Source organism: Leptidea sinapis, chromosome 18, assembly GCF_905404315.1.
Source record: "Leptidea sinapis chromosome 18, ilLepSina1.1, whole genome shotgun sequence".
NCBI lineage: Eukaryota > Metazoa > Arthropoda > Insecta > Lepidoptera > Pieridae > Leptidea > Leptidea sinapis.
The window spans coordinates 8,429,027-8,444,825 of NC_066282.1; the positions used below are offsets into that span (position 1 = coordinate 8,429,027).

The window sequence follows — 15,799 nt, forward strand, 5'->3', positions numbered from 1 at the left end:
TCATACTAATACAAAGCGAATAAACAAACATGCTTTGTTATTTTTAGGATGTGCTGAGTATAGCGGCATACAAACTGGAAGAAATAATTAAACCGTTGAACGATAACGACTATGATCATGCGGACAAAAACAAATACTCAGAAATCGGTTCGCCGGATTCAACTGAAGAGATGAAGAACTTGGAAAGCAGACAGGCCGCGGTCACGCTTCTTCAAATAAAAAATTACGATCCGAACAAATATTTATTGAAGCAAGAGGAACCTCATATTATGTTTAAAACTGTACCGAGCTTACCGCCGGCGGATAGAGCGCGGGAAGTTATGCATTGTAACACTGTGATTGATATTATTAGTAAAGCAGTAGCTGTTGCGCAAAGGGAAAACGAAGAATCTCATCATATACCGCCTAATTATTCTAGCATTGATAAATCACATTTACCAAACTCAAACGAGCATCACCCACACGAATATACAGAGGAACAATACAACGCGTACGTAACTCAGTGCGTTACTAGTCCGTGCAGCAACGACGAACATGACAAAGAAATGGATCTCTCACTGTACAGTATTGGAAAGCATGAACCTATTGATCAGAGCGATCAGCCTGAACACGAAGCCAGTACGTATATACACAAATACCCCAGTAATAAAATGCCACGTTATGTGGATGAATATAAGCAGCAAGGTTATACGAGGACGAATGTGAAGACGAAACCGTCAAAGGATAATTCTTCAGTTTATGAAGATTGCAGCCAAAGCAGTAGCGGGTCTGATCCAGATAGACTGCAAATGGACATCTCTGAAGTTTCGCAGGTAAATTTACAAAACATATTGATCTCAATGACTCACTTATTTTTCCCTACACTTAGCGGCTGGAATTACTTTAGTATTGTAAGAGAGCGGTTGTGGTTATCACTTAATCTCAGGTGACCAGTCCTTTATGCACTTTTAACATGGTGGTATTACACAACTGAATTTCACAAAAATATAGTTTTTAAACGAATGTGTGTTGTTTTGCCTCTGTATGATCTATTACTGAATAGTATCTTGGACAGAATTAACATAAAAATTACTTCACGAGGTCGAAAACTAGTGTTACACTAAACTAGTGTAATATTATGCTAAACGTGATTTACGCCTGCATGATAATTTATCAGGTAAATACATCTTCGCATATTTGCATAAAATAAACAAATACGAAATAGCAATGATCTCTGAGATTTTTTTTATTTATAACGTTTTTGTCCTTTTAATTTTTTTTGCGACATACCGTCATTTAGGCTTTCAGTCACATATCATTCTAGATTACCTACCTCAGACTGTTGATCAGCCTCAAGTGTCTGAGGACTTGTTAATCTTTGTTTGCTTAGCGCGTATCCCTGAAGTGAAACAGCATTTGTGCTACTAGGCATAATTTTTAGGAAGCGTAATTTTTTAAAATTTCTTTTACGTTTAAATTTTAATGAACCATCTTAAAGGACCTCCTTAATCATCCTTATATCATTTCTTCGAGGTGATATATCAGTTAATCGTATAGCGTTATCAAGCAAGGAAGAAATTATGCAAAACAAAATAGCGCAGCAAGATTCATATAAAATTGACGGCGATAACTCGTTATACTGTGTCTTACTATGAGTATTGATATTTCAGGACGACCCAGAGGAAACACAGTCCGTGCCATCGGCGCAGTCATCCCCGAAGCCTCCGCACGACAGTGATACCGACAAGGAGTCATTATGGAATGCTTTACACAAACAAAATGGTTCGTCTCTTTTTGTCAGTCTATTTGATTCAACGAATACCTTATAAAAAAACATACTTTTGGTGCCCTAGATTAGCCTCTGATTAAAATCATAGTATTTGATGCGTGTTTGGCTTGATTGACCTAGGTTGTAAAATGTATGAGCGTTGACCTAAATAAATTAATAAGATAAATTTTCCTCGAAAAACGGGTATTGAATATGAAGATATAATAAAAAATATGGAAGTGAAGAAAGGTGACCTGGTCACGCGATACACTCGGTCAATTACTTCAATAAGTGCTATAAAATAATGGACATGCGTTTAATTTTACTAATGAAGGGCGTGTTTTTTGTGTAAGTACTGCCTATACGGCAAGTCACGGGCGCTAAGCACCTCTTCCTTCGATCCCCTTAAAGAAATTTATCTACCCACTGCTCTATGACTATTTTATTAGCGATGACAACCCGGAAAGAAATGCCAGTAAAGAAACAGAACATGGATTCTTTTACCGAACGAACCATCAGCGTTTTAGATGACGATTGTCGATTTTTTATGCATTTCATACCACGCCCGATAGTCGGTGCAAAAATAATGCGCATAATGTCGCTAACTATGGGCCTTATGAGGTAGCTCATTTTTGCTCAGTGGGCAATGGAGAGGGAGTCGGAGTTTCCCTACGAGATCGAATCAGAAATGAGGAGATCCGTAGGAGAACCGAAGTCACTGACATAGCCCAAATGATAACGAAACTGAAGTGGCAGTGGGCAGGGCACATAGCTCGACGGACAGATGGCCGTTGGGACAGTAAGGTCCTCGAATGGCGACCATGTACCGGAAGGCGTAGTGTTGGTAGGCCCCCTACAAGATGGACCGACGATCTGGTCAAGATCAACGGAGTTGAAAGGATGAGGGCAGCGCAGGACTGATTGTGGTCTTTGGGGGAGGCCTTTGACCAACAGTGGACATCTTCCGTCTGAAATCATGATGATGATGGTAATGTTTCATACAGGACCCTGTGTTTCCCCGGGGCATAAAAAGAATAGGGAAGTTCCAGGCCCAAGAGTGTCGCAAGAGGCGACTAAGGGCATTTACCAGGGCTTCTTTGCACAGGATACCGGCTAGATAAGGGATACCACAATGGCTTTTTCTGCCGTGCCTGCCGCAATGTGCAAGCATTGTTGTGTTTCGGTCTGAATGGTGCCTTAGCCAGTGAAATTACTGGGCAAATGAGACTTAACATCTTATGTCTCAAGGTAACGAGTGCATTTACAGCGCCGCTCAGAATTTTAAGGCTTCAGAATCCTGAACGCTGCATTGTAATGGGCAAGGCGTATAAATGAACGTCCTGCTCGTCTTGTCCCGTATTGTCATATAAAAGAGATTATTTTTTTATTCGATGCATTGATAGCCCGGCTAAAGGTGTAGAGTTATGATTAATTGTTATGTACAGGTCGGGGGGATACAACGCAACTATTGCGGCGGCTTATCAACAGCAAACACACCGGCATGACCGTGTCGCCGCTGCGGACCAACACGTCGCCCGTGCACGCAACGCTGCCTCCGCCCAACGGAGCCGTGTCACCGGTCAGTTCAATGTTTCCATCATTAACATTAGGGTGCTCATTAGACCGACTCTTATTTAATAGCATTATTTTTCTCTAAAAATTTAAATAAGTCAAAGTCAAATGAACTTTATTCAATTAGGCTTAAACTAAGCGATTTTAGATCGTCACTACAAAATTTCTTTAAGGCTGTAGTATCTCCGTGGTAAGTGCGATTCCGCTACTTGAGCGTATGAAGGCTGTGGATACGACGGGCGACCCGAGTGGGCAAATTCGGGGATTCTGCTACTTTACCGATAGTTACCTGTAATGCAGATAAGTTTGCTTCAGGGTTCAATTCTAGGACCTTTCTTATTCCGAAAGAGAGATTGCAATGCGCATTGTGGTGTTGTATGGCCACAGTTAACCGCGTTGGTAGGTAATGCAATTTGATACAACTATTTCACCCGCACATTTATAGATTTCTACGTCATTTATGAACTAAAATATTATTATTATCAGCACTTGTAAATAGTGGGGCGCGGAAGTAGGAAGCGGAAAGACAGACTCACAGACCTGTCGGTGCTTGCGCGTAACTAACGAAAGAGAGATTGCAATGCGCATCGTTGTGTTATATGGCTACAGTTCATTTGTTTTCTCACAAAATTTGTTAAAAAAAATATACTTAATTTTATTACATAATTATAATGATTATCAAGTACTCTCCTTAAATATCATTAGTGTCTCACCATCCATATTCTCTAGAAATATATAACTTGTGTTTTGACGTGTGTAAACATGATAACAATGACATTAAATACTGTTTAGTCGTAATTTCCAATGATAACATAGCGTAGAACGTATTTACAGGTGCTTAGTATTTTATTGTCTTTAAGAAATAAACCTGAACAGATTGTTAATACCTATAGATATGTATTGACATAAATTGAATTCATTCTTGTTGCTGTATATTATATTAAAATGTATATTCGCTAAGTGAACACAAAGTATATGCCAATAGCAACCTTATTACGATGATGTAGGTAGCTATATACTATGTAGGTATATACTTAGTAATATTATATTTACTCACATCAGTCCAATCTTTTCTTATTTGATAGGTACTATTAAATTTTCCTTTCTTACATAAAAATCACATTACCATTTGCACAGGAAGCCGGCTAGATTATGGGTACCACAACGGCGCCTATTTCTGCCGTGAAGCAGTAATGTGCAAACATTACTGTGTTTCGGTCTGAAGAGCGCCGTAGCTAGTGAAATTACTGGGCAAATGAGACTTAAAATCTTATGTCTCAAGGTGACGAGCTCAATTGTAGTGCCGCTCAGAATTTTTGGGTTTTTCAAGAATCCTGAGCGGCACTTGTAATGGTAGTATCAATTACCATCAGCTGAACGTCCTGCTCGTCTCGTCCCTTATTTTCATAAAAAAAAATCATTCTTTAACTGTAATGTCTGCCATTTAGGGTTGGCAACTTTTATTAGAAGAAATAGAGTATATATGATTTCAAAGAAGGTTAATAAAGAGTACGGACTTACAAAAAAAAAGTAGGTATAATTTTATTCCACCTTCGCACGACACGCCACGCCACAAGTTAGGATATCATCCCCACCATCTGGATGTGTGGCGGTCCTCCACAGTGCGGTTTTCGAGGAGCTTTCTTCCTTGTACTATGAAGCTGTGGAATAAGCTTCCTTGTGCGGTGTTACCGGGACGATACGACATGGGTACCGCGTAAGCGCGTACACCTTCCTTAAAGGCCGGTAACGCTCTTGTGATTCCTCTGTTGTTGCAAGAGAATGTGGGCGGCGGTGATCACTTAACACCAGGTGACCCGTACGCTCGTTTGCCCTCCTATTCCATAAAAAAAAATCTTTGTACTTTTTGTTAACATATTAACAGTAAATTGTTGACTTTTTTGGTTATGATAATGGGTTTGCAAATTACATGACTGGCACTAGTATAGTAAACATTGTGTAAATAAAAGCGGCCAAGTGCGAGTGGGACTCGCCCATGAAGGGTTCCGTAGCAGTAAGTAACATAATATAAAAGTTACATAGAAAGGAAAATGATATAAAATTATTTAAATGGAAAAGGCAAAAAATCTTTGCTCAAAATAATACAGTGCAAATGAGCTCTCGTCATTTATGCGTATTAAAAAAAACTACTGACTAAATCGCGTTCAAACCATTTTTTGGTGGATGCTTGCATGGTAATGTTCGTCAATTTTTTTTTTAGTTTTATCATTCTCTTATTTTAGAAGTTATAGGGTGGGGACACACGTCTTACCACATTGGATGTGTCTTTCGCGCAAACTATTCAGTTTTAAAAAAATTTATTAGAAACCTCAATATCATTTATATACACCAATCCATAGATACACCATACGTATAGGTTTGATGGAAAAAAAATGAGTTGCACTTCTAAGTATACCCCCAAAATTTATTGTTTTTTTTTTTTCTATTTTTGTGTGAAAATGTTAATGCGGTTCACAGAATACATCTACTTACCAAGTTTCAACAGTATAGTTCTTATAGTTTTCGAAAAAAGGGGCTGTGACATAGACGGACAGACGTGAGAAATAAGTGTGTCTAAATTTTAATATTATATATATCAAAATCATGCGTGTTGGGTATTTATGGATACGTCTTCAAAAATGATATTGTGGTTTCCAATATAATTTTTTTCTAAACTGAATACTTTGCGCGAGGGACACTTCCAAAGTGGTAAAAATGTGTCCCCTCCCCCGCTGTAACTTCTGAAATAAGAGAATGATAAAACTAAAAAAAATATATAATGTACCATGCAAACTTCCACCGAAAATTGGTTTGAACGAAATCTAGTTTTTTTTTTAAAAAACGTCATAAATCGTATTATCAATAACTTAATTGAAAATAAAATACACTATTCATAAAACATCGATCAAAGTTACAACGAACTACAAGAACTTTTATTTTATGTTTCTTGCAGCTACGGAACCCTTCACGGGTGACTCCGATTCGCACGTGGCCACTTTTACAATTACTGTTATGTCCATTTTATTTGTACTTATTTTATAAAATGTTTACATAAACATCACTAGGTGTTTGTATTTATATAAATATTTATTGTAACAATCCCAACGCACTAAGAGATATTAATCGATACATTTTCATTAAGAGATTGTTATGTACATAACTTTCACACGAATGTTTATACTTCTCCATATTCAGAACAAATAAATAAAATTGGGAGTAATTCAAGAAAACGTTCCAAACCACAATCATGTCGAAATTGAGTTAAGAACCAAAAACTGATTCACGTGATTCATATTAACGCACTGACAAAAAATGGCAGCCCTACTGTCACTCTTTAAATGACATCATGACTTAGTAGCCCAACCCAAATGTATGGAAGAGACTAATATTTTGTAGTAACAATGTTTGTAGCTTGGAACTTTTTTCAGGAACTACATCCAATTGCAAAAACGAGTACAATCTCTTAATCGCAATCACCAACAAAAATGCAATCTTCAAAGAAATACTTACATTAGTTGAATTCATTATTTATATCTTTAAAAAATTTCGCACAAGAATAGCACTGAACTGGATTTAAAATGCCTTGTTCGTGACACAGCCAATATTTACATAAAACTTAGCCTGGTCGGTCAGGAAACGCTAAATTTAATAGCAAACGTGTAGGTAAATGGCAACATGCAAGCAACAACGAGTACACACCGAATTACAGTAAAAATGTAGATGTGTTTAGCGGAGAATAAGGATGTACTGTATCTGTTCCTTGTTGGCGCGTGACATTCGGTCGAGGTGAAAACCGTTTTCCTCGATGCTAATGTAAAATAATAAATGTGCATTGGTTAGATTTATTATGCCATTAACGATTGTGATTGTGAGATGCTCGCACAAGGACACCACGCGCTTTGTACTTTTATTAGAGAGTTTTGTTTTATATGAACACAATCGCAAGGAACAGAATAAAGTTGTAATAGTTATTTATGCAACTGTTGTGTAATAAGGGGTATTAAAACACGAATGTGGGTTTGTAATAGTATCACATGAGTGTTTTAATACCTAATTATCAACAGTTGCACACAAGACTTCTATACTATAATCTACACCCATAATATGAATCCTCTATAAAAGATTTGAAACAGTTAGCTTACTGCTAACATTAAAAAAATTTGTCCTAGTAGCCATAACATCATCGAAAGGAGTGTTATTATGAAAACGGATGATGTAATGTTGTACTGAATTTCATTACAACACTCGTTTGGTTGATGTAATGGTTATTAGGACATTGGGTGCTTTAATGTTGGCAATCAGCTAACTGTTTCAGAATCTTTAATAGAGGATTTAAAGCATAGGTGTAATTACAGATACATACTTAACAATAATGCGGTAAACAAATCAATTTTATAATTCAAGTAAACATTTGACCAACTAATTTATACATATTATAGAATTAGCGTGCATTGTCTGTCTACATCAAATATATACGAAATAATTTAAAAAAACATTTTATTTTTACTTATTGAGGCCGGTTTGTCTGTGTGTTTGTGCACGTTAATAATTTCAGAAACCGTTCAATCGATTTGAATGTGGCTTTCATTGAGGTATTGTGGCAAGCTCTCCGTGTTAATATTTAGTGTTTTTTTCCAGCCGATCGTAATAATAATGATCAATAAACCAATTGTTTAAAAATGATTTTAAATAGTTTGGCCCAGTCGTTCATTTTATGAAAATTTTTGTCTACGTGGATGATATAGCTGACACTAAAAGCTATCAATATATAGCACAAAAAAATAATAGTATTTTATTAATATTAAAATTAAAGGTTTGCATAAGAGGTGTAATTAATAAAATTTTAGTAATTTTATACTTTTCAGTTTTTGAAGACGGTTTTTTTAAACGTCCTTTGTCAGATGTTCTCTTCTGTCAGTGTACTACACTCTGTTTGTATATACGCTAGTATTTTGTAAGTCTATTGTTGACTCACTGGTTGTATTTATTACACAAGTAACAAACACTCGTTCGTCTAATAATTTCTTAAAAAATAATAATCTTTACTTGAGAACTGATGACTCATAGTTCAAACACATTTCTTTGCTGGAAAATACAGAAATTCGTAACAATGCATACTCGCATAGTTAAGCCATCATCATTGTTTAAATATGTGTTATCATCACAAATGCGGTTGTCAATTGCAATAGAGCAATTTTTTGTAAACAATTTTTTTCCCGGTTTATTTTGGGGTAAAAACGATGTAGCACCTACCCACAAGAAAGCGTCTCCCTTTGAAGGTAGGCTATGCGTTTTTATCATACTTATTTATTTTATTTATTTATTTATTTATTCATTCATTTATTAGGAAGCCAACGTGCATACAACTATCTTAATCTATAGATACATTTAAAAATTATTTTATAATGTTGGATACTCCACTTACAGGCTAACTCGTAATAATATAATACTAAATAATAAATACTTAAGTATTTTTAAGTAAGTATTTTAAGTAAGTAGACAAGCGTTATTATGCTTAGATTTTATTATTTTTTTTATAAATTTGACAAACTTCTGCTGTTCAGATATCGTCTTCCGAAATTTTTGAACTCGTATGAGCATGGAGGACTTCTTAAATATCCGAAGTGGAACAATTTCGATTAAATTAAAGCTACATTAATTCTTCGGGAAGATCAACCTTTTGTGGCTATTTTTTTTTTTCAATAATTTATTCAGCACCAGGCAGGCGTTTTTTGAAACCAGTTTTGTTGATATGTTTGTTACAAAAAGTACGCATAATTATAAACCTCTTAGTCGCCCCCTGGACCGCGAGAGTCCACCCGAGGTTATGTTTTTAAAAAAGATTTTTTAAATTTCCCCTTTGAATTTTATTTGAATAGTAAGTTCCTTAATTTTTCTTGTTATTGTTTGTAGAACGGTGAGTGGTCAAGTCCGAGTCGGGGTGGCGTGGGTGGTATTGCGGGGGGCACAGCGCGGAGAAAACAGAGCTGTCCGGCGCGTGCGCAGCCGCAGGAGACACACAACACGTGGCCACAGACCAATGATGTATGACGAGTATTAATTACTTACAAAAGTTTATTCGTGGTGCGATAAGTGGATGGCTTGTCTTCTGATATCCACCAATGCCCGTTTGAACTAGCTGTGATACGCGGCATACAAGTTACTTACCACGCGCAGATAATAATAATAATACCTTATTTCATTTTCTTCACACTCACTTCAAATAACTTAAATTACTCAATGTACTATATTTATTACATAATACTAATTATTTAGATCTTTTTATCGCTAATTTTAATAATACTAACATTGAAAAACGGCTTTGCAGTGATATTAAAAAAGGTTGACCTTTGACCCCGAAACTAGTTAAAACTGTATCTTCAGGGTTAGTGATTCCTCGACAAATGACAATGACAAACGAAACAAAATTAAATAAATAAAAATTAAATGTGATTGTATGTGTGTGTGTGTGTGTGTGTAATTCTTAGTGAGTAGGTTGCAGTAGACTTTCCGTTTCTGAATATCATAATTGTTTAAGATACGCGGTGGCTTTCTTTTTTTACCTCAAAATTGCTTAGTGTGTAGATAAAAGTCTTAGAGGAGAGAGCATCATATTAACGTTTCGCCGAAGGCCGTTTTACATTTTATTATGGGACATATTTGGGTGCGGCGTCGTTCAAGAACAGTCACGTTGAAGGGTAGGGTCGAATGTTTTCTTAATACACTCCGAAGAATATGTAGTTGCCGGACCGTTAAAACTGGGCATTCTGATCAGCCCAGCTTATAGAAAACCTATTATCTAAATTATAGTTCCAACGGTGATAAAGTATGGGAACACTATTTGCGATGATATCACTTTTATTTGCATGTTCAAAACAATTCAATTTCACTGTTGTCCAAAATGCGTTTTGACATGTACAAATTTAAGTCGACCGGGCCGGTAATTTTTTCGGACAATTTGGTAACACAAAGGCGATATATTCTCAAGTCTATTTTATGCAACAGGTGTTTATATCACAATATTATTATTATTACAATACAATCCATAAAACAGAAAACATTTCAAAGTATCAGCTGTCAAAATGCCATAGTTGCTTCATTGTGTGTCTTCTACCGCATTTATCACGAGGAGTGTTCCGAAAAGCTGTTTAACCTCATTCCTGCCGCCGAATTCCAGCTTCGCACGACACGCCACAAGTTAGGATATCAACCCCACCAACTGGATGTGAGGTGCTTTCTTCCACGTGCTAGAAAGCTGTGGAATGAGCTTCCTTGTGCGGTGTTTCCGGGACGATACGACATGGGTACCTTCATAAAAAGCGCGTACACCTTTCTTAAAGGCCGGCAACGCTCTTATGATTCCTCTGGTGTTTTAAGAGAATGTGGGCGGCGGTGATCACTTAACACCAGGTGACCCGTACGCTCGTTTGTCCTCCTATTCTATAAAAAAAATAGTTCAGTTATCAATTAGGGACATAGGCAGACATCCATTATGCTGCTAGATATCAGGTATATTAGATATATTTCGTTCAATACACGTATAGTAAAATCGCTATTTTATTGAAATAAAATACTTACACGTATTTAGTGTCATACAAAAGATAAATATAAAATAAAATTATGTCAAACCACCCTCACTTACTTACCCTGAAGTGCCATGCCGTACCTAGTAGCTCTTAATGCATGTGTTGATCATAATGCTTACGCGGTTATTTCATTTCTACCCACTTTGTTTCGTATAAAATCGCGGTACTATGGATAAGATAGGTATCTTAGTACAGAAGGTACTGTCTATATTGTTTTGTCATGTAAGTGAATTATATGTTGTTAATGAGAAAAGAAATAAAAAGTGTGTGTGTCAGCTCCGACGCACGACTGGATTTTACTCCTCAAGAACGATTGTGTTTGAACAGGTACTTAACCAAATCAAGTCCAATGGTGTCGGTTACAAACAGACCTACAGCAGAAGCTAATAAAAGCATATTAATTAAAAAATCAAATAAATCCTTAACGCTCAAAATATGTCAGAAAATGCCCAAACACAACTCCTGGTAAAAGCGGAACTCGAAATTCCAATTTTAAAAGGTCCATCAAGGAAGTTAGTTACATTTTGGCACATATTATACTACATGCGTATCACGCAGTATACTGTGTATGCTGGCTACACATAAATATATATATATAAACACACACAAAAAACACGAAAAACAAAAAAGAGATGATGCGCACCAAAAACGTTACTATCCCATTTCAAAAATCAAAATCAAAGCGTTTATTGCACTGATTTATAATGGCTTAAGTTCAGTCATACACTTAATTTCATAACAATAAATAAATAATATCAAACAGATAAAATTAAAATCAAACAAATCAAATTAGTAATATAAATAACATCAAACAATTAAAATCACATAAAAAAAATCACACTTAAGTAGAGCAATTCAATTCCGGGCTGCTTTATCATTTAAATAATCTTGGATGTTGTAATAGCCTTTGCTGCTTAATTTACACAAAAAGTGAAGGCTTTGAATTTGTTTATAGACATATTTGCTATCTGTTCGGGGAGTTTATTATAGAAGCGAACACACTGACACCCAAAATAAATACTGACTTTATAGAGTCTTGTGGTAGGCATGGCAAGTCTACCCTTATTTCTAGTATTAATTCTATGTAATTTGCTTAGTTTTGTGTATTTATTTTTATTCTTTTGTACAAACATCAAATTCTCGTTAATGTATTGTGAGGCCACTGTCATAATACCTATTTCTTCAAACTTATTCTTTAACGAAATTCTAGATCCCATGTTATAAATGGCTCTAACGGCTCTCTTCTGCAGCACAAATATCGTATTGATCTCAGCAGTATTACCCCATAAAAGGATACCATAGCTCATAATGCTATGGAAGTAACTAAAATATATTATTCTGGCCGTATCTATGTCAGTCAGTTCTGTTATCTTCTTGACGGCATATGCTGCAGAGTTTAATCTGTTTGCTAAGGCAGATATATGGTCACCTTACTGAAGTTTTTCATCTAGAGTTATACCCAAGAACACTCTTATATACAAGATCCAACATTTCTCTATTTAATTTAATATGTGTGTTAATCTTTTTTACATTTGGTAATATGAATTTTAAGCATTTAGATTTCTTACCATTCAAAAGAAGATTGTTTACTTTGAACCATTGTTCTAACTTAGAAATAAAAAATAAATATCACGTGTGTTCTTTATAAGATAGGGTAGGTCATTGATATAAACTAAAAACAGAAATGGTCTGAGAATTGAACCCTGCGGGACACCCATTGCTAACACGGAGCCTGAAGGCCTTACACTATTAACTTCAACATACTGTATCCTGTTATTCAAATATGAGATTAATAAATTAAAAGCGCTTCCTCTATGCCATTGTGTTGCAATTTCCTGATTAGAATTTCATGGTAGACGCAATGAAACGCTTTGGAAAGGTCGCAAAAGATTCGTAAAGAATCGTGTGAATCCTCCCAAGCAGTAAAAATATGTTCCATTAATGCAACATCAGCGTCAACAGTTGAACGTCCCCGAGTGAATCCGAAATGTTTATCATGTATAATTTTATTTATGTAAAAATGAGCTCGTAGTTGACACAGTATTAGTTTTTCAAATATTTTACTCAGGGTAGACAAAATTGAAATAGGCCTATCCTATAGAGGGATCTGAAGTGCAACCCGACTTGAATATAGGTATTATTTGATGAGTAGGTTTTAATCTCCATATTTTTCTCATACCGGGCGCCTTGTATGAAAATCGAGTCTTAAGGAGTAAACTCCACTAATTGACAGGAATCATCGGACATGTCCGGCGTGGCGAGCGCCCGCGGCGGGCCGGGCGCGCCCCGCGTGGAGCTGGCCTGCACCAACTGCGGCACACACACCACCACCATCTGGCGGCGGGACGCGCGCGGAGAGATGGTGTGCAACGCGTGCGGCCTGTACTACAAGCTGCACGGCGTGCCGCGCCCCACGGCCATGCGGCGCGACACCATCCACACGCGGCGCCGGCGCCCGCGCCACGAGCTCAAGACCTCGCGCTCCCGTGAGTACACTCTTATAGAGAGCCCGCTCTACACTTAGTCCGCGAGATGGTGTCAACGCGTGCGGCCTGTACTACAAGCTGCACGGCGTGCCGCGCCCCACGGCCATGCGGCGCGACACCATCCACACGCGGCGCCGGCGCCCGCGCCACGAGCTCAAGACCTCGCGCTCCCGTGAGTACACTCTTATAGAGAGCCCGCTCTACACTTAGTCCGCGAGATGGTGTCAACGCGTGCGGCCTGTACTACAAGCTGCACGGCGTGCCGCGCCCCACGGCCATGCGGCGCGACACCATCCACACGCGGCGCCGGCGCCCGCGCCACGAGCTCAAGACCTCGCGCTCCCGTGAGTACACTCTTATAGAGAGCCCGCTCTACACTTAGTCCGCGAGATGGTGTCAACGCGTGCGGCCTGTACTACAAGCTGCACGGCGTGCCGCGCCCCACGGCCATGCGGCGCGACACCATCCACACGCGGCGCCGGCGCCCGCGCCACGAGCTCAAGACCTCGCGCTCCCGTGAGTACACTCTTATAGAGAGCCCGCTCTACACTTAGTCCGCGAGATGGTGTCAACGCGTGCGGCCTGTACTACAAGCTGCACGGCGTGCCGCGCCCCACGGCCATGCGGCGCGACACCATCCACACGCGGCGCCGGCGCCCGCGCCACGAGCTCAAGACCTCGCGCTCCCGTGAGTACACTCTTATAGAGAGCCCGCTCTACACTTAGTCCGCGAGATGGTGTCAACGCGTGCGGCCTGTACTACAAGCTGCACGGCGTGCCGCGCCCCACGGCCATGCGGCGCGACACCATCCACACGCGGCGCCGGCGCCCGCGCCACGAGCTCAAGACCTCGCGCTCCCGTGAGTACACTCTTATAGAGAGCCCGCTCTACACTTAGTCCGCGAGATGGTGTCAACGCGTGCGGCCTGTACTACAAGCTGCACGGCGTGCCGCGCCCCACGGCCATGCGGCGCGACACCATCCACACGCGGCGCCGGCGCCCGCGCCACGAGCTCAAGACCTCGCGCTCCCGTGAGTACACTCTTATAGAGAGCCCGCTCTACACTTAGTCCGCGAGATGGTGTCAACGCGTGCGGCCTGTACTACAAGCTGCACGGCGTGCCGCGCCCCACGGCCATGCGGCGCGACACCATCCACACGCGGCGCCGGCGCCCGCGCCACGAGCTCAAGACCTCGCGCTCCCGTGAGTACACTCTTATAGAGAGCCCGCTCTACACTTAGTCCGCGAGATGGTGTCAACGCGTGCGGCCTGTACTACAAGCTGCACGGCGTGCCGCGCCCCACGGCCATGCGGCGCGACACCATCCACACGCGGCGCCGGCGCCCGCGCCACGAGCTCAAGACCTCGCGCTCCCGTGAGTACACTCTTATAGAGAGCCCGCTCTACACTTAGTCCGCGAGATGGTGTCAACGCGTGCGGCCTGTACTACAAGCTGCACGGCGTGCCGCGCCCCACGGCCATGCGGCGCGACACCATCCACACGCGGCGCCGGCGCCCGCGCCACGAGCTCAAGACCTCGCGCTCCCGTGAGTACACTCTTATAGAGAGCCCGCTCTACACTTAGTCCGCGAGATGGTGTCAACGCGTGCGGCCTGTACTACAAGCTGCACGGCGTGCCGCGCCCCACGGCCATGCGGCGCGACACCATCCACACGCGGCGCCGGCGCCCGCGCCACGAGCTCAAGACCTCGCGCTCCCGTGAGTACACTCTTATAGAGAGCCCGCTCTACACTTAGTCCGCGAGATGGTGTCAACGCGTGCGGCCTGTACTACAAGCTGCACGGCGTGCCGCGCCCCACGGCCATGCGGCGCGACACCATCCACACGCGGCGCCGGCGCCCGCGCCACGAGCTCAAGACCTCGCGCTCCCGTGAGTACACTCTTATAGAGAGCCCGCTCTACACTTAGTCCGCGAGATGGTGTCAACGCGTGCGGCCTGTACTACAAGCTGCACGGCGTGCCGCGCCCCACGGCCATGCGGCGCGACACCATCCACACGCGGCGCCGGCGCCCGCGCCACGAGCTCAAGACCTCGCGCTCCCGTGAGTACACTCTTATAGAGAGCCCGCTCTACACTTAGTCCGCGAGATGGTGTCAACGCGTGCGGCCTGTACTACAAGCTGCACGGCGTGCCGCGCCCCACGGCCATGCGGCGCGACACCATCCACACGCGGCGCCGGCGCCCGCGCCACGAGCTCAAGACCTCGCGCTCCCGTGAGTACACTCTTATAGAGAGCCCGCTCTACACTTAGTCCGCGAGATGGTGTCAACGCGTGCGGCCTGTACTACAAGCTGCACGGCGTGCCGCGCCCCACGGCCATGCGGCGCGACACCATCCACACGCGGCGCCGGCGCCCGCGCCACGAGCTCAAGACCTCGCGCTCCC

General features: G+C 41.3%; 1 protein-coding gene across 2 annotated transcripts in view; it reads left to right on the top strand.

Moving 5' to 3' along the window:
• The window catches only part of LOC126969398 (uncharacterized), a 32,717-nt gene extending 19,287 nt beyond the window's left edge, over positions 1–13,430 (top strand). Inside the window, exons 3-7 of one of the 2 annotated variants that reach the window (XM_050814792.1) lie at positions 48–812; positions 1,650–1,761; positions 3,193–3,326; positions 9,233–9,364; positions 13,139–13,430. In XM_050814792.1, coding sequence (XP_050670749.1) covers positions 48–812; positions 1,650–1,761; positions 3,193–3,326; positions 9,233–9,364; positions 13,139–13,429 — 1,434 coding nt within the window. In that variant the 3' untranslated portion in view covers position 13,430. Of the gene's footprint in view, positions 1–33; positions 813–1,649; positions 1,762–3,192; positions 3,327–9,232; positions 9,365–13,138 lie in introns of those variants that run through there. The other variant, XM_050814793.1, reaches the window with a different exon arrangement.
• Positions 13,431–15,799: the final 2,369 nt, after the last annotated feature.